Source organism: Melozone crissalis, unplaced genomic scaffold, assembly GCF_028551555.1.
Source record: "Melozone crissalis strain CALT ecotype California unplaced genomic scaffold, PUWL_Pcris_2 ptg000027l_1, whole genome shotgun sequence".
NCBI classification, from domain to species: domain Eukaryota; kingdom Metazoa; phylum Chordata; class Aves; order Passeriformes; family Passerellidae; genus Melozone; species Melozone crissalis.
In genome coordinates, this window is record NW_026535805.1 from 12,570,628 (window position 1) to 12,589,424 (window position 18,797).

An 18,797-nucleotide genomic window follows, 5' to 3' on the forward strand; every position below is an offset into this window, starting at 1 on the left:
AATGAAACTTAGAGCTCAAAAATGTAGACGTTGGGGTTTGTAGCTCAACACCTCGTTTAAAGGCTATTTATTTGAGTGAAGTAACAATGCCAACTAGTGGTCAGATCCCTCACTGAGAAGAGATTTGGTATTCTAGCAAAGAAAAAAATAGTAAAAATGTTCGTAAATCACAACAGCTTTTGTGACAATTGCACTACTCTGCTAAGGAAAAGACTGTAAGTATTGATTTTTGTTGTATAGGACATTTCAATTAGTAACATAACACGTGTATAATTAGGTTAATGACATGCTGTCCTTGGACAATGCATTAATACACTGTTATGCTTTTCTTTTTTTCAAAACTAAATTCATCCCACTCATAATTTGATCACCTGCGCAAATGACACCAAAACCAAAGAAAGGAGTATGTATTCTTTCTGTCTTGTTTCAAAATAGTATCTGGGTTCTTCTTTTCTAAAACATAAATGTGCATTTGGGCTTGAATAACCCACTCCGGGTTTGAAAGTCCATGGTTATTCTCCTAACAAGGGATAATCTTCCAACATCACTGAAGGCTTTTTTCTTTCTCTTCTTCAGTCTTAAGTTTAAGTGTATATCAACATATCAACGTTGATGAAGTGCATAAGGGCTCCTTTTGCATCAAGATAATTAGGTTTTGGGATACATATGTAAATGTTACTAGCTGTAATCTGGATGCCAATATCTAAATTATCTTTATATATTAAAGACATAAAACTGTAAAGCAGCTATTTGGAATTTTCATTTCTTTTAGGTTTTTGGGGTGGTTGTTTGCCTGTGTTTTTTTCCCCTTTTAAAATGATGTCCTTCCTGTAGTGTTCACTCAGCCCTCAATTGTTTTAGAAAACTCATGTGCTGATTGACAAAATTTCAGTAGATGATGCAGGGAAAGGCACCAATTGGGAAGACAGCACTCTGGGATCTACACAGTGGTTAAAATTACAGTACCTTTTTACTCTGCCTTAGCTAGATATTTTCAGAGTCTGCAGAATGCAGGTGCTGTGTCTTCAGAATCTTCATCCTGCACATCTCTTAATGTGCTTGATGTTGAGGTGCACTGTTCTTTCAATATGCAGTGTTCTTTTAGACATTCCCTGGAGTTTCTCCTAGAAATTGGCCTACCTACCTGACTTTTGAAAAGCTGGATTTGCATGTGTTTTCAGGTACTTATAATTATTAATTTTGCATTCACAAAATTTTTGAGCATACCTATGCCATTCATCGTGTTTCATGGTTTCTTCAGATAGTAGTTACCTTGTATGTTGAGTGAAGTCAGCCAGTTTGTGTATAGTTATTAATCTCTTTAATACAGCACCTGTATTTCATTTTAAGCACCTGTATTTCATTTTATGCAAAGGCAAGCAAGGTTCATTTCTCTGATGCTTAGTGAACTTTGGATGGATTCCTTGATCTCATGTGTTTCACTGCAATGCTGAGATTAGAAGCTCTGATTCACTTTGAGCTGCAGAAAAGTGTGGATTACGCTTAAAGGAAATATTTGGGGGGCTAGTTTTGGTTTGTGCTAGAGCTCCAAATCCTTCTTCCCCTTCTGGCAGGCTTCTGTATGCACTGTCCTCTTTCATCACGGAATAAGCCAGGCAGAAATCTCCCTTCTCCTTCCTGCAGCATCAGGAGTTGAAGCCTGCTGCCTTTGTCTGTGACATTGTCCAGTGCCTGTTTATGGCACTGCTGAGTGTCAGATTTGTACGAGCATCCTTATCCAACATGGCACTTCACCTCTGCTTTCACCCCCCTAACAGATACCTACTGACCTTGGTCTTCAGAGCACCATGTACTCCACAGCAATTCTAAGTTTCCCATTTGTTTTGGAGGAGTGTGAGGATGAATCCCATTCTCTGGCTCCTCTCTATCCCTACAGAGGTTTTGAGTTTCTCAGTCACTGTTCTGGCTCCAGACCCTGGGGTCTTGGTTTTTTCCTCCTACCTTGCTTGTTCAGTGCTGGCAAACCCAGAGGGCACACGAATATAAGCCAAAGTTTGTTCATTTATTTTTTCATCTGGGACTACTTTGAAGATCATTTACTAACAAGCTTTGCAGAAACAGCTTTCTATCACTGCTGCTGAATTTGGAAGTCCTTCATGTTACTCAGTTATCTCAGACCTGTTTTTTGGCTTTTTCTCCATTTGACTCCAAGCTCCATGGTTTGCATATTGCTTTTATTTGCCACTTCAATTTTATTTAATTTCAGCTCAGAGACATCAAACACTGGCTGCATTTCTGGATATATGTATTTCCTGCTTTCTTGCCCTTTGTAGCCTGAAGGCAGCCTAAGTTCATAATTGAACTACAGGCGAGATGGGAAAAGAGAACTGTTTGTTCCATGAACTCAGCAGCATTAACCATTAACTATGCTTCTGTTTATTTTTAATGAAGGAAGAAGTGGAAAAAGTAATAGCATCTGTCTCTCACCTGTATTGATACATGGCTTTTAAGGAGGTGGGAGGCCTGAGAAGAGAGACAGAAAGAGGCAAGCATTGCTTTATGTGATCTTTTCCACTTCTATTCCTGGAGAAAGGATTTCAAAATTTATTTTCCCCACCCCAGTTTTTGTCTCTTTCTTTCTTCCCTTTCCCATTACCTTGAATTACCAGCAAGTTTTAAAAGAAGAAGAGGGAATAGAAGGATGAAGCAGTGTTCAATCCACCATTCTGCTCCCCACTGCAGCCTTTCCTCTTCCCTTCCTGGCAGAAGAATGATGCTTTCTTGCTTTTGGGGTTTTTCAGTTGCTAGGAATTCAAAATATTTGTGGCTTTTTGAAAAATAATTTTGGAAATTGCGTCAGTGCTGAGGCCCTGGGGCTGGGAATGCCAAGTGTTACCTAAGTGGAATAGTTGGCAGCCCAGCGTGGCACTGTGTGATAGGAGATGAACCTGGGGCAAGAGGAGCCAAGCACCGAGGGCAGAAGGTCCCCAGCTGTTTCTGAGTCACAGCCAGGCAGAGGAGCAGTGCCCTGATTGCAGAGGGCAGCTGGCCAAGCATGAGAAGCAGCCCACACACACATCTTGGTGGCACAGGGAAACCAGGCACTAAATGGAGAGGTGAGCAGATGAGGCTCAGAAACTTTTGACTGCCAGGAAGCAATGGGTCTTCTGAAGAGGGACCAGAATTCAAGGAGACCCAACCAGCCTTAACCTGTCATGCTTCCTCCTTCCAAATCTGCTGCTTGCCACAGGAGTCTGAGCAAATGGAATTACTTTTATTCCCCACCCTCTACAAAACAGTCCTACCTGGTAGATTCAAAAATGAATGATGAGCAAAGTCAGGAATCTGGAGAAAAAGAGCTCCTCAGTGTGAAGTTAGTGGAAAAAACCAGAGCAGACGCCCCTCCCTCCCTCTGGCTTAACATGCAGTTCTGTGGAGTAACACACAAACCAAGGCAATCCTGCCATCTCTAGGAAAGGCTTTAAGATGTTAAAATTCCCGTTTTCCTTGGCATGTGAGAAAATTTTGTTTGTTGTTTTAAAATGAATATTTCAATAGTTCCAGCAGAAGAATTTAAAAATCTCATGTACAATAATGAGGAGGGTAATGTCTGTGCAAGTGACATCTGTGAAAAAGAATCTGGAGGGTTCAAATATGTCCAGTTTGCTGGAAAAAATTAAGTTTGATAGTGTAGTGCTCTTTACAATACATTTTAAATATCTTTATGTATTTAAATACACAAAATATATTTTATATATGTAATATATAATTTATAATATATTTCACTGGTTTTTTTCTTGTTCAAAATTTGGAAGCCGATTATCAGTAGAAATGACCCTTCTTCCTTGAAAAGGCCCTTTGTTCTCTAAGAAAATAATTTTATATTGTCAAGAAATTTTACTCAAGCAGAAGAGAAACTGGGTTTTTAAATCTTTTTTTGCTGTGCCAGGTGTCCGTGCTAACAGCTTCACTGCATTTTGTGCAATGGTCCAGCTGCTGTGCTCCTTGGCACTGCCTGACATTCTGATAAACTTTTGGTAAATCTGCACATGATTAGTCAATTCCAGGATGAAAATACGTTCAAGAGTACACTCATAAATATTGCTCAGCACCATTTTGCAACAATATACATAAAGGAATTCTCCAGTTGCCATTACAATGTCCTACAACAAGCACTAGGCTACTGCAGTGCAGTTGTTCATACTTACCTCTGGGGAAATTTTTATGGCCTGTGTTGCAAACTTTTCAAAATCCAAACCAGAAATTTCCCCTTTTGGTTCAGTTAAGTCCCCAATGGCTTGCCTCATTCTGTTTCCAATGGTTTTGGGGTCCAGGGCCCCATTTCCTTCTGTTCAGAGATGGAACTCAAATGTGATGCATACAGGACAGTTGGTCTGTGTTTTTCCAGATGCCTTGGAGAACAGAAGTGTAAGGCAGACTTGAGGGAGATGGGAGACATACTCTGACCCCCTCCTACCTTTCCAGGGATTTGCAGACCTGGCTAAAATTTTCTGCCCTATTTCTTCTTCTAGGCAAAATCCCTTCTTCACTCTCCTCCTATGATGAATGAGAGACAGATATCTGGACTGCAGAGACTTTGATGGATAAATGTGGCTGTCCATACTATGTGGCTACATACTATTCCTCTACTATATTGCTATTTTCTTTTGACAACACTTTTTTCTTGTTGACATCTGGTAAGTGCAGACTGGACTTTTGAAATCCCGGATAAAGGAGGAGCTCTGATTCTTTCCTTTTATCCTGCAAGGACAGCCAAAAATAGAAAAGACTTTGGCTGACCACCTAGCTACAGGGAAGGAATATGGCAGATGGGAATATCACCCAAAGCAGAGCAGGTGGAACTAAAAAGGCACATCAGATTTGGTGATCTGAGGCAAGGTGGGAAAGGTTTGCAGGTAGGTGGATGCTCAAAGTAGGGGTCCTGGGAGCCCTGAAAAAACACTTCATGACGCCATATTCCTAAGCTCCTGAGAAACACCTGTCTGGATCTTTTGGGATAGTGGGTAGAAGTGAAAACCTGCATCACTAAGGTAATAAATATCTCTGCTCTAGTGAGAAATGTAGATTGGGAAAAACCTTCACTTCTTTTCATATTTCTATTTTTAAGGTTTTTGTTTTTCAAAGTAACACATGAAAAAACTGAAGCTTTTGATGCCAAATTCTGTCCTGTTATGCACAAACACAACTTTCATTGACCTTTTGAGGGAGGGCTATGGACTTCACTGAGTACAGAAGAAAATTGCATAGGCTTGGACTAGGAATGACAAGTAACTATGAGGGACTTGGTAAATTTGTTACCAAGCCAGAAGTGCCTGATGAGGAAAAATGATGAGCTATCTCAAGGTTGGGGTGTGGAATAAATAAAGACACAGTAAAAATATAAATCAATAGGATCAACACAACATCCCAGAGCCAAAGTAATAGCAAAATGCTGGAAAAAAAGTCAACAAAACCAGAAACATGAGAAGGGCAACAAAAGGTGTGAGAACAAAGGGCTGAATATTGTGAAGTCAAAGTAGGACATTTATAATTATGTCAGGGACAAAAGGTCTGTCAGAGACTGCTTTAGCCAAGGGGAAGTTGTCATGGATGCCCTAGATAGTGCTGGGAAACACTGCAGTTTCTTCACCTCAGCATGCACCAGGAAGAAAGGAAGAGACCTGCCAGAGCCAAAAGTGACTGTTTTGTAGCCCAAAAAATGGAAAATTCCTGAACACTGTGTCTACTCAGAGCAGCTGACAGAAAAGTATAATGGCTTACCAGGGCAGTGCCAGGGCAGCTGGAATCCTCCTTTACTCTCCCAAAAAGGCAAAGATGGGAAGCAACAAGAGGCGGACTGGCAAGAGCCAACTGCAATATCATTATTGTCCCAGCACAGCTTGCATAGTGTGCATGAGTTCTGGAGTTTTGGTTTCATATCTTTTTAATGTTAGTGAATTTAAGAAATTTTAGTTTCGCGTGTGTGTGTGTGTGTGTGTGTGTGTGTCTAAAACCTTTAGATTTGAGTTCTGCTTCTGCTTGCTCTCCTTATGGTCTCTCCAATGTTTACTCTTATGCTCTTATGCCTTACTAAGGCAGCACAGAGTGCTCAGAAAATGCTGAACTTTATGCTCAGCCCCAGCATCCCCATTTGTTCAGGCTCTGTGTTTACCCAAAATCTCTGGGGCTCAAATAAACAAGGTGATATTATATTTATAAATAAAACTGTGCATGACTAACTCATGCGTCTGATGGCAGAAAATAAGGTGACATTTGAGGTTGCAAAGCTCATAAGCACAAAATGAGAAAGGTTAATGAAATTGCACAGGGCAAGAGGGTTCATTACTACTGCCTCTCCTGGACCATCATCCGTGAAGAACATGATAAAAGAATACTCTGTTTAACCATGGGATAGGTATGGTTCAGGCATGCAAAAAAGAAATCTGTGGTTTTTTTGCTCGTACACAAGCCCTGGTTTGGGAAAGCACTGGTAGCACCAAACAGACATTAGGTGTGCTGGGGATGCTGCTGTCTCCAGAGCCTTCTTTATGGTGGAGGTAAAGCAAAGGCATTAAAGCTTCCATTAGCCATTACCATGGCAAGTACAGCACGAGTTTCTGCTCACTGGATACCCTCTCTCTGACCCTGAAGTCTGCTAAATCTGTAAGATACTTAATTGCATGACTTACTGAGAATGTTCACTTTATTTCATAACTGAGCTGGTCTAACTTTAGTTTCTGATTATTAACTCTTCAGTGAGCAAGGCCAGTCTCAGAAGAAAGGGACTTCTGTGCTTTCTGAACATCTTTTCCCTGGAAATGACATCAAGATTCTTCAAGTCTTGCAATCTAAATTGCTGCTCTTTGACACTTGTTTGGCAATTGAGAAGGGCAGGATTCAAAACAGCATCTTAGAGGTGAAAGGCTACATATCCTGTTAGTGGGAAAAATCATCTACAAAAGCAATGGTATTTGTCAAGAGCCTAGAGAAGATCTGACATCAGGAAAAGCCTTTGTGAAGTCCACCACAGTAACAGAAATGTATTCACCTTGATTTAAATCATTCTTTTTACGGTGAAATCTAAAAATGGAGCAAGACAGGGTTATAACTTAAATGCAGGAACTGTGACAAATAACAATTTATATGAGGAAATGGAAATGCTACAGGGATTGGGTTCCAGGGCAAGCTTGTCTTGTGAAGAGGATATGAAGTTAAGTAATGGTCAAATAAACCAGGGCTTTTGTTTTCTTTTGTTTTGTTTTGAATATTGCTTAAAAAAAAAGATACTGAAAAAATGAGAGCAGTAGTAAAGGTCTAACATTCAAGGAAGGCTTGCTTGTTGTTAATATACCACAGAAATTGCTGAACAGTTTATCCCTGTGAAATTATTTCCTCTGGCATGTTGTTAACATGATGAAAATATGCAAAATATTGATTACTTTGCCTCTGAATCAAATCTGCAGGAATGCAGGAATGAAAAGCTAATATAAATAATCCTGTTTGATGGGGAACATTTTCTGAATTTTTGCTCTTGAATCATTTCACTTTTAATAGTTACTGGCTTTGTTCTGTTTGTTTGTTTGTTTTTCTTTCCTTGCTCTGCTTTTCTCATAGAGAACAATAAGAACTCAATGCAATAAGAACTCCACTAAATTGCACTCTGGTGAGGATTTCTCCAAAGAAATCTGAACTGTTGCAGCTTAAACTCTGAGGAGTTGGGGAAGAGAAGCAAACTGCATCTTTCCCCAGTGGTACTTGGTTGGTACCAAATGACTCCACAGTCATTCTGCCACTCTTTTTACTAGGCTTCAGCAGCTGGGAAGTTGTATGTGCACGAGAGGTCAGGCTGTTTGCTGAGCTTGCTGGTTTTACTCTGAAATCATGGCCCTCCTGCTCCATGAACAAAGATGGTCAGGAGCTCCTGGAGCAATTTTCCAAATAAAAGATGCTTTTTTTGTTAGCCAAATATATTGCAACAATGTTTCAGCAGAAGATGTTTCCTGTAGTGTGGTAATTTAGATTAACATGCTGAGAGAGACCTGCAAAGAGGCAGAGGCTGGGTAGGCACAGACTGCATCACTGTGTCCCATGAACTAATGTAGAGACCCCAGTCTCTGGTAAAGCTGCCCTTTGAAATCAAGGCTTGCCTTGAATCAAGCAGAGCTATGATTTGAATGAGAGATTTTTCTTTGTTTATTTTCTTTTCTTCCACATGTAAATGCTCCAATTATTTTAAGTCATTTATTTTTTTCTTTTTTTTCCTTCACCAAAAATAATCTCATCTTCCATTCAAAAAATACTGAGTTAGTCCCCATATAGAAAAGGAAAACTATGAAATTAGAATAATATTTTTTAGAATTTTTTTACTAAGTTTTAGTGCTAGTTATGTTACAGATGTGGACCAGAAGGAGACCCATGTTTGGATCTTCAAGCTTCTACCTGAATTTTCATCCCAACAGACAGCTCAGTTAATTTATTAAATGTAGGTATTTTTAAATAAAGGAATAATGTCACCAGCATGACACGAACTGCTTTTACCTTGCTGCCCTCTTTGACCTCTAGCACTTTCCCTAGAGATAGAGATGCCTTTGCTATATGTAGCATATCCTGAGGGAATGAGCTGAACGTGGAAACCTCCACAGATTTGACAACGAGTGTGGGGGACAGCAATGCACGGGAACATTCCTTTGCAGGTTTTGGAAGTGCTTTCGAGGAGAAAATCCCCAAGAACTTTACTACCCGTTTTGTGGTTTTGACAAAGCAACTTGCCTTCCGTACACCTTCTCGAATTCGAGAAGGATTTACTCTTTATACATCCGAAGGTCTTCAGGGTTTTCCCCACCTGCCCAGCAGCAGCAGCAGCAGCAGGTCTGACTCCGGCTGTGCCCTGCAGATTCCCGGGATAAGGATGGAGGAGCCCTGCGAACCCCTCCGCTCGGACAGCGCCTTTCTGCTTCCACCTAGTGGGCACGGGGAGCTGTGAGAACACGGGCTCGTACAGAGGGGATGGCACCAACAGGGAAAGAACGGGGAGCGCTGCGGACAGTCAGACAGACAGACAGACAGACAGACAGACATTCCCCCTGATGTCGAGTTCCAGGGCCCTGAGCCCGCATGAAGAGACACAGTTATAATGAAGTTATAATGAAGCACTAAGCACTGTCAGGTGCAGGCGGCCTCGGAAGCCTTCTGGCCCTGCTGAATGCTGAGGAGGGGACGGGAGGAGCGAGGCTGTGGCCAGGGAACGTGGATTTCATTTTTCTTCAATCAGCCAAGACTGGAGAACAAGAAAACACAGGACAACAGGAAAAGGAATCCACTCACTTGTGAGGTGAGGCTGAGATGGCAACTAAAAACAGACCCAGATTGTGATATGTCTGGAGACAGGGCACGGGTTCATTTGGCTGTAAATCCTACAGGTAGCGATGCACAGTACATACAACTTTAGTGCAGAGGACATCCTGTTCAATCTCGTGGGAATTTTTCCTAGAAATAGACACAGACACTGAACTGAGCCAACCATATGAGACTTAGCATTGAGCCTGCACCTTCCCTGAGGAATCCTGGGCCACATCCTTGCTAATGTATGCACATGCAGCACTAGTGATTTTCATGTGCCAGCTGATGCCTACTGAGAACCTGATCAGTTCTGTCCTGCTGAATCCCCATTGGTTTTGCTGGTTTACCGCATGCTAAAAAAACTGGGAAATTACATGAAGCAAAAGTAATGCTGGGATAATAATCTCTTTGGTCTCCCCAACAAAATCCTAGCATTTCATGTACATTATCCATATTTACATCGCATTTCTCTCCTGAAAATCACTTTTATTCAAGAACATGAATGAATACTAATACCCAATATTTTAAAACCCCAGCCAGCAGATCAGTTTCTTTTAATTAATACAGAAGAATCTTTCCTAGCACTTCCATTTAAAATGTTGATACTAAGCATTAAAAAAAAGGAAGAAGGAAAGAAAGAGGACAGAATACTTACTAAACTTCGTCTGTAAAGAAAAAGCAGTAGCTGGAAAACCAGAAACTGAATTCTGAAGTCCATTTAATGAAACAGAGCTTACATATAAAGGAAGACTTAATCCCTTTTTGTCTTAATACCTCACATGAAGTTTTAAAGTAAAGAATTTTCTTGGAATTGATCCAGAGCTCCATTTTCAGTATCCCATAGGCTGGAAACACACATGCTTTTGTGTAAATCACAGTATTATAGATACAATATATTTCACTCTCTTCATGCATGTGAAGGAATTAAAAACAGCTATCAGATCAGGTCTATAGCAAATAAGTCAACTGCCATAAGTACATAAATAAAGTTCCTGAGATTTTACACTTATTTTAGAATTTGTTTAGCTCAGAACCAAAACCATATGTCCATCACAGAAGGGAAGTGGGAATTAGAGAGAGAGGGAGTATGTATTCATTTCATAGAATTCAATTTTACCTCAGTCCCTAATCAAAGAAATAAATCCCTTTAGGTCTCTGTATTCAATCCATTGCTACATTCTTGGAGCTCAGAATCACCCGTGTCTGCAGCAGGGAAAAGGGAGATGTAATCCTAATTGTGCAGCTCCCCAGTGCCAGCTGTATGAAGTGGAGATTAAACCTGTTGGGCACTTTGGCTCATCAATCAGAGACTGGGTTTTAGAAGACATATATTGAAATGCAGTGTAGATGTTATAAAAACCATGTTTATTGAAAGACAGGCTGTATTTTGAAAGGTGAATCTTATCTCACATAAGCAGAAGTCATAGATTTAAAATTTCAGCTCCTTTTAGATCCCAAAGGACAAATTAGTCTGAACTGCAGAATATAACATTTGCAAAGCAAAAAAAATAGAATTAAAGCACAAGGCAGTCACAGTCCTCCTAAAATGAAATAAAAATTATGAACCAAAGATTCTGTCAGCTTTTTCCCAGGAAAGATAAAACCAGTGAGATTAAAAGAGAAAAATCTATCAGGTAATAATCTAAAATGACAGCAGAGGGTGCTGTCATTTCTGCTTTGGTTCGTGATGTCAAGTGAATCCACAGCTTTCTTGCCCCTCCGAGTTGCTACTCTAAAGAATCTTTAAAAAAAAAACCAAACAAACAAAAAAAAAACCAACCAAACAACCTCGTTAATTTTGAAATTCAGTGGAATTTTTCTGCAAGGGAATTAAAGATCATGAATAGAGGAAGAAAATATACACTGGTACAGATTTAAGGCCAGAATTAAACTTTAAAATGTGAAGGCTGTCCTGCAAGTACTTTGTACAAAACTGTGGAAATGTTTTGCTGCTGTCTGCTTATATTTAATTTAGAAACACAAATTTTAGACCTTTTAATCTTTAAATATTTCTCTCTCACAAATTCATGCCTTGTCTGCTGCATATTATTGTCATCACTGGACTGCTAAAACAGAAATGATGAAATTATAGGATAGTATTGTTAAATGTTTGCAATATCCTGCCTATGAAAGCCACTTAGTCATCCTTTGGAAGAGCTGACAAAAGAATGTACTGCATCCTTTCCTCCCCCCCGAGATAAATAAATGATCCAGAAATGCTCCTCAGTCTTTGCTGCCATCTGAAATTTCTACTAAGCCACTACATACAAAGCATGCTTTTCTTGGTTTTTTCCCCTTCCTTTCATAGCTTGGTTGCTCAAATCATGGACTGTGAGGCCACAGTCAAGACAAAAACTGAAACTCTGGTCAAGTTTGACTGCAGAGAGAACCCAGGCAGGAGGTTTGATGCTGAACTCGCTGCAATGCTGAGAGTCCCTCAGGGTCAGCACAAAAATGGTGAAACACGGTTTAAGGTTTCTAAACCTACCAGAGGCAGGATGAACACTCCACTTTTCTTACTGCGCTGGAACAGCCAGAACCAGTTCTGAGCTTTACTTGCCATAAATTCAGAGACAGCCCCACTCCAGGTTGTCTTTACAATCTAATATATAAGAAGCTTATCTTGCTTAAGTATTAATTGTCCTCCTCATGCAATTTATATTATTTTAGAAAGCATAAGGTACAAGATTTAAGAGGCATGCGTGCAGCATAATAAATAGAATAAATTGGCTAGGTTTGTCATGGTTTAAAAAAAAAGTGGCAAAGTTTTTGTTGCTGTGCCAGTTTATTTTTAAGGGAAATAACATGGAGATCTTTTATATGAGGCCCACAGGTTTCATCAAGCAGATAGCAAGGTATGAGCTCAATTTGATCCATCAGGAATGCAGTACCAACCCCAGTATAACCCTGGCAGAGTCCTCACTGACTTCAGTGGGGTCAGGTTTGAGCCCTACAGGGTCACATCATTTCAGGAAAACTGAGGATCTGGTTCGGTGTCTCTGTTTCTTTCAGACACACCAAATTGTCTCCAGCCTCATCTCTGCTATTCTCACATGAGTTCTCTTGTTCTTATCTCCTCTCTGTATTCCTCCAGTCCCACCCACTGGGCTTCACACTCCTGATATTGTATCTTGGTCTCTAAGGACAGGAGGCTGCTGCTGACTCTCTGCTTGTTGTGGTGCTTGACATGTTTTTTCAGGTCTCACAGTCAGACCCAAGCCAGGAAAGTAAGTTCAAGACAAAGTGGTAACTAGTGGAAGACTAGGGATTTTCCACTTTTTGAGGATGTCAGAGGAAGGCAATATGTATTGGATTTTGGAGTATTGAACTTGTGATTTTTTTTGCAAGTCAGGGCTGGCAGTGTGTTTAAATCAAAGATTTATTAATCTGTTCCAAAAGGCCAAGTTACCATTTAATAGCTTTCAGCAGTTAGCAAAGGCTGTATTTCTGCAAGTCCTTTGTGGATTCAAGACTTTCTTACATCTTTCTTCTCTTTGCATTTTGTTTTACACAGGTTTTTCTTCCAGATCTTTATTCCATTTATTAGAAAAAATACTGGCCTGAAAAATACCCTCTCTGTGAATTACAGCCTATTAAATTTAACTTAAAAAGCATGGAACTCTGAACTACCAGCATGGAGATCTGAACTACTATTGCACTTTTTACACTGTTGTTATCCATTTGGATTCCTGTGTTTTCTTTACAATCATGAAGATGAATATGTTGGTATTTTCTTAATAAATTAAAAGTTATCATTTGAGGATAAGATCCAAAATAGCAGGTAATCACCTAGAGCAGAGCTGAAATTTAATTAGACCCTTACACACAGATCAGTTGCAGTCTGGAGTCTGACCCAATTCAAAATTACAGCTATTGGATGTGACATAAATAGAGCAGGTGCAATCACCTAAACAGGGGACTGGGACAGAATTTAGGTTGCAAGATTGCAATCCAAGACAGGCACACACAAAATCTTTGCTCCAGGGATTAGACAGTCTTTGTTCGTGGGTGCTTCTCTGTGTTACAGAAGTGCTGTCATACTAACTGAGCAGAGCATCCTCATGTCCTATTTTCTATGAAAGGCATTAGGGATTTGCAAACCACTCATCCCTAGGGGTGCTAGATTACTCTGGTACATGGCTGAGATATCTGATAACTCTGGATTTAGCACAGAGCATTAAAGAATAATGACCACTTCCATTAGAAAATGAAAGGGTGCTTGGGGAACTTTGTACTTGTGGTGATGCCCACGCTGTGTGATGCATCACCACAGGTGCACCTCCTCTGTGAACACCAGGATTTTCACAGGTGATTCTGGTAATGCCCCAGCCTTATTACATGAGTGTGATATAAAGCTTGCTGCTCCTGTCTGTCTCGCATGATTCTCAAACCCATAAAAATTCTTTCCATTACCGGAAGATGAATTTAGGGATTAAGTTAATTACCAGTGCACCCACTTTTATTTATGTGTGCCATCCACTAATTTTCAGGGGAGAGCCCCAGCACAACCTTTGTGTATTGCTGAAGGGAGCTTGGAGCTCAAAACCTCTGTTACAAATGACAATCAGTTATTTTTACTATTCTGTATGAGTTTGGAAAGAAACACTTGGTATATCATATGTTCAAATATCAATATTGGAAAAGCATTTTTCCCAGTCATGCTGAACAGCTCATTCTCCTGGTGGACTGGCCAGTTTACTCCTATTGTTGAAAGCATTAGGGAAGCCCTTATCCCTAAAGCTTGTCACCTATCACTCCTAAATAACATCATAAATATTCCAAAATCTAGTGTAGGTGTTAAGATAAAAAGGAGATAATGAAGAGGAGAAATTGCCAAAAAGAGCAAACTGATAATATTTCTACAGCTTGCCAGAAGTAATAGTTTGGACTTCTGTTTTGTAGATTATATGGAGATATACATAATCAAGTATTTTATTCTAGATAAGTTCATTTCTTTGATTTAGAGCCCAGGAGGAAGAGGAATGCCATGATATCTCCTTCCTTCATCTTGTAGTCTGCTGAATAATTTGTGGTAATTCAGAAACAGCTCCAAGCCCTTACACCTGGTATACCTATTGGAGGGGCACAGTTGAAGTCTACTTGTCTGAGAACTCTTTAGCATGCACTGCTGAATATACAAATGCACACGTTTCAAAACCACACAGACATGAAAATTTGCAATTAAGAAGCTAAACGAGTTCAATAAAAAGACAAAAAAATTCTTTATGTCTAATGGCAAAGTACCCTGATGCTGCTATTTTAGGAAGGAAAATTAATGACTATTTTTTACAAAGGAAGCACTTCTTCTCTGTAGTTTAGAACTGATTAGTAAATGGATATGCAGAAAGCTCTCTATGGAGTTAGAGAAATATGAATCTGTGCACTTCAATCTATTTTATACATGTTCTGCACGACCTCAACAACTAGATCTAATGCTCCCTCAGCTCCATTGAACTAATTACGCTAGGTCATTATATTAATAATGGGTTGCCCTTCTGTCTGCATTTGTGGCACTTAGAAAGTCAGTGTGAGCGTGAACACTTATCTCACAAAGGAGAGAGCTCCTGACAATGAATTAGATTAATCCATCAACAGAATTAATGTGACTTGATTACTGTTGATATCTGAAGAAGCTGGCATACACAAACAAGTATCTGCAGCTGTAGGAAGCAAGCAACCACTCTGCACACAACTGGGCAAGGCCCTGAGCCTGTACTATTGAGCAAGGAGGTGGCTGACACCAGGACTGATGTGGCACATGCAAAGGGTGCCACAGGACCTAAATGTTGCTATCAATGCTTTGGTTAACTCAGCTGGGTTGGTATTTTGCCACAAATAGTTCTAATGCCGTTTGTCATGTAAAAATACCTAATCTAATTAGTTTTCACTTCTCTTCCTTTCTTAAGGGGCATGAAACATATCTGAAAATTAATTAGGAAAAACTCTGCAGTCACCACCTCAAAAGTATAAACTCAACATGGCTTTGCCAGCTTTCTTGTTCTGTCAATTCTTTCACCTTTTTCAGTTCACTTGCTGATAGAGTGCCATAGACAAAGTTCCTAATGGCTTGGAACCTTAGCTCCTTAAGCTGATGATACTTGGCTGAGAACAGAATGCAATGATTCTTCTTTGTCATAAATATTAAAATATAACAAAAAGTTGATTGCTGGGATAGAGGAAAAGGTTTCAAAATCGCTGAAGTGGAAATTTATAAAGAAAAAAGGTTCTTTTCTTGGCAGAGGGAAATACGCATGTGAACTGCTTTATATTATGATTTAGTATGAAACAAGTTTAAAAAACAATTAAGTTTTTAAAGTGATCTTAATGCTGCCTCCTAGAAGTTGATGGGCAGTTCCAGAACTTCCTTCATAATGAATGCAGCTTTAGAGATCTATCAATAGCACCCAACATTTTTGATTCATCCTTGGCTGTGGCACAAGTGAAGAAAAATACTCAACTCGTAGTCTCACGCCTACAAACCCACTATATTCAATCTGCTTTTCTCATAAATAAGGGAAGGCATGAAGTGATTTAAGTCCCACAGAAGTGTTCTTCAGCCTTTCCATGTCCCCTCTGCCCTCCTAACCACAGGCTGAGGATCCAAAGATTAAGCTTGGTGAACTGCCAAGATCTGCAGGCACTAGAGGAGGGAACAAATTGTTTGTATGGTTTGTCAAACAAACAAACAAAATGAAATGTCTATACAAAATGAAATGAAATTAAGCTGTTTGTTTCAAACAGGATATATTGAATTAATTCAAGACTTTATGGATACAAATTTGTTTAGGTATTTATCCACAGTGTAACACTCATTTAGAGATGAAGTTACTGGAGTGCTCTTGGGCTTCAAAGGCATAATTCATGGCACTCTTCTGTTTCCTAACAACACATGGCAATATAGGCAGCCCTATAAAATAGCCATAAAATAGCTACTTGGATGCATAATAGCAAATACATACTAAGCCTGGTAAATCTTGAGTAAAATCTGACAACATAGGAATCACTGGATGCAGCTTGCAAAGGTGATATTTTATATATTACTCACATAAAACTATTACTTTGACTAATGAGGTCTATAGAACAAGGAGCTGTTTCCATGAAGAAGAGGAAGGAAAAAAAAAGTAGAGTAAAATAAAATAAAATAAAATAAAATAAAATAAAATAAAATAAAATAATGTCCTGTGCAGGATGCCTTAAAATATTTTTTACTGTTATTTCAAAATCAAATTTCCACAAATAAAGAGAAAAATTTTATTCATTGCGGCACTCTCTGCAAAGTCGGAAGGTTAAATGAAAGTCATTTTGTAACCAAGCATAAAATAGGCATTTGAAAAATTATTTAGCTGGGAAAAACACAATTTTTTCCACATTAAGATAACTTAAGAACACCCAAATTGATTTTTATTAGACTTCTCATATTCACTTCTGAGCTGACACATGCATGAGACATTCAGCCCCAAAGGTCACTTCTGAGAAGGCTATAAGTAACTGGAAACAGCACTGCAGGATGAAATGATGGCTCATTGCTGACTATTACTGCTGGAGAGTGATAGATATTTTACTCCTGAGGGTAAGAGACAGATTCTGTAAATAAATTTTTATTTCTTGGCAGCGCCGATAGCTGGAACATGATGTGATAGAGCTGGTTTTCCCAATATTATTTGACTTAAAGAGACTGCAGGATGGATGCTGGCAAGGCCCATGGGCCTGTGTTGGAGGGAGCCCACCACAGGGTTTTCTCCAGGGCCAGCAGAGAGGGGCACAGGGTGAGCCCTGGCTCCTGGCACCACATGGTGAGGGGCACAGCCCAGTGCGGTGCTCTCCTCCTCCTGCTCGCTGCCCTGCCCCAGCTGCTCCGCGCTCTGCTAAAACCTCTGCTCCAACACCCAACGCAAATGGCGCTGGACAGCCTGGCTGTGAACAGCTCCTTCCTCCTCCCCAGGCTTTGGTCACTCCATGCTTTATTCTCTCCACCCCCTCTTCTTTTTGGTGCCAGCATTAGTCACTGAGGTTGTTCAGCCCAGAGAAGAGCTGGCTTGCAGCAGGCTGTAGCCAAGATCAGCCTCTTCTCCCAGGCAACCAGCGACAGGGCAGGAGGCCACAGCCTCAGGCCGCATCAGAGGAGGTTTAGGCTGGCTGGGAGGAGGAATTTCTTCACAAACGGTCTGATTAGACGCTGGAATGGCCTGCCAGGGAGGTGGTGAAGTCACCATCTCTAGAGGTGTTCAAGAAATGGCTGGACGCGGCATTTAATGCCATCATCTATTTGATTTGGTGTTTGGACAAGGGTGGACTCTAATTCAGACGCCTTTTCCAAAATAATAATTGTGTGAAAACAAAACACGAGAGGTCTCTGGTGAATTACAGCTTTTCTCCAGAGAGACTCGCCCGCTCTGCAATCCATGCCGGACACCGACGAAGCGCTGACCGGCTGCCTGCAGCCCCCCACGCTGGGGCCGACCCCAGCCCCTTTCGCAGCGCCCCGTTCCGCGGCCCCGCCTCTGCCGGGCCGTCGCGGGCCTGGCGCAGGCGCGCCTCGGCCATGGCGGCCACCGTGGAGCGGCGTCTCGCCGAGTTCCGTGCCGCCCGCCGCAGCGCTGCCGCCGCTCCGCGCCCAGCCGAGCCGCCGGGAAAGGCCGCGGCTCCGGAGGCCCCCGAGGGACCACGGGCAGCCGCGGAGGGCCCGGGCGGCGGCGCCCAGGTGAGCGCCGAGGCGGGCGGGGCGGGGGATGCGGCGGCCGGCCGGTGCCTGACGCCGCTCTCCCCGCCGCCTCCGCAGGTCCGGCCCGGCGCGGCGGCCGCTCCGGTGTGGGCGCGCCCGCTGCTGCTGAAGGTGCTGCTGTGGGCCGTGCTGCTGGCGCTGTTCGTGGAGCTGGAGCTCGGGCTGCCCTACTTCGTCCTCTCCCTGCTCTACTGGATGTACGCCGGCACCCGCGGCCCCGCCGAGCGGCGGCCCGGCGAGCTCAGCGCCTACTCCGTCTTCAACCCCGACTGCGCCGCCATCGCCGGGACGCTGACGGCCGAGCAGCTGGAGCGGGAGCTGCACTACCGGCCCGCCGCGGGCAGCTAGCGCCGGGCCCGGCCGGGACTGCGCTCTGCTGGGCCGGGACTGCCGCCGCCGCCGCGCCGAGGAAGGGCCGGGGCTTGGGGGAATGAAATGGGGTTTGTTCCTATGCAGAAAAGCACTTGAGCCTTACTGCTGGCCCCGTGTCCCGCGGCGCCGGCCGGCCCCGAATAAAGCCGTAGCAAAGCCGTAGCAAAGCCTGCGCTCTAGTCTCGTTTCCTGGGGCCGGGCAGCTGTTCCGGGGCCCCGAGAGGCACGGCCTTGTCACAGCTGCGGCTGCCAGCGTGCCACCTGCAGGGCTTCAGCTCCCGAGAGCTTTGCCGCAGGTGACAGGCACAAAGGCTGGCGTTTGACGACACCTGCAGTAGAAGGGCCTGATGCTGCTCTCCCCTGCACCGGCTGGAAACCTCATGGTGAAGGAACGACGAGAAGC

General features: G+C 42.1%; 1 protein-coding gene across 1 annotated transcript; it reads left to right on the plus strand.

Moving 5' to 3' along the window:
• Window positions 1-17,842: 17,842 nt before the first annotated feature.
• On the plus strand, window positions 17,843-18,547 carry SAYSD1 (SAYSVFN motif domain containing 1). Its single transcript, XM_054280257.1, has 2 exons — window positions 17,843-18,001; window positions 18,080-18,547. Exons 1-2 carry the CDS (start codon window positions 17,843-17,845, stop codon window positions 18,368-18,370), a joined length of 450 nt encoding a protein of 149 aa, XP_054136232.1. The 3' UTR covers window positions 18,371-18,547.
• The last annotated feature ends 250 nt before the right edge of the window (window positions 18,548-18,797 follow it).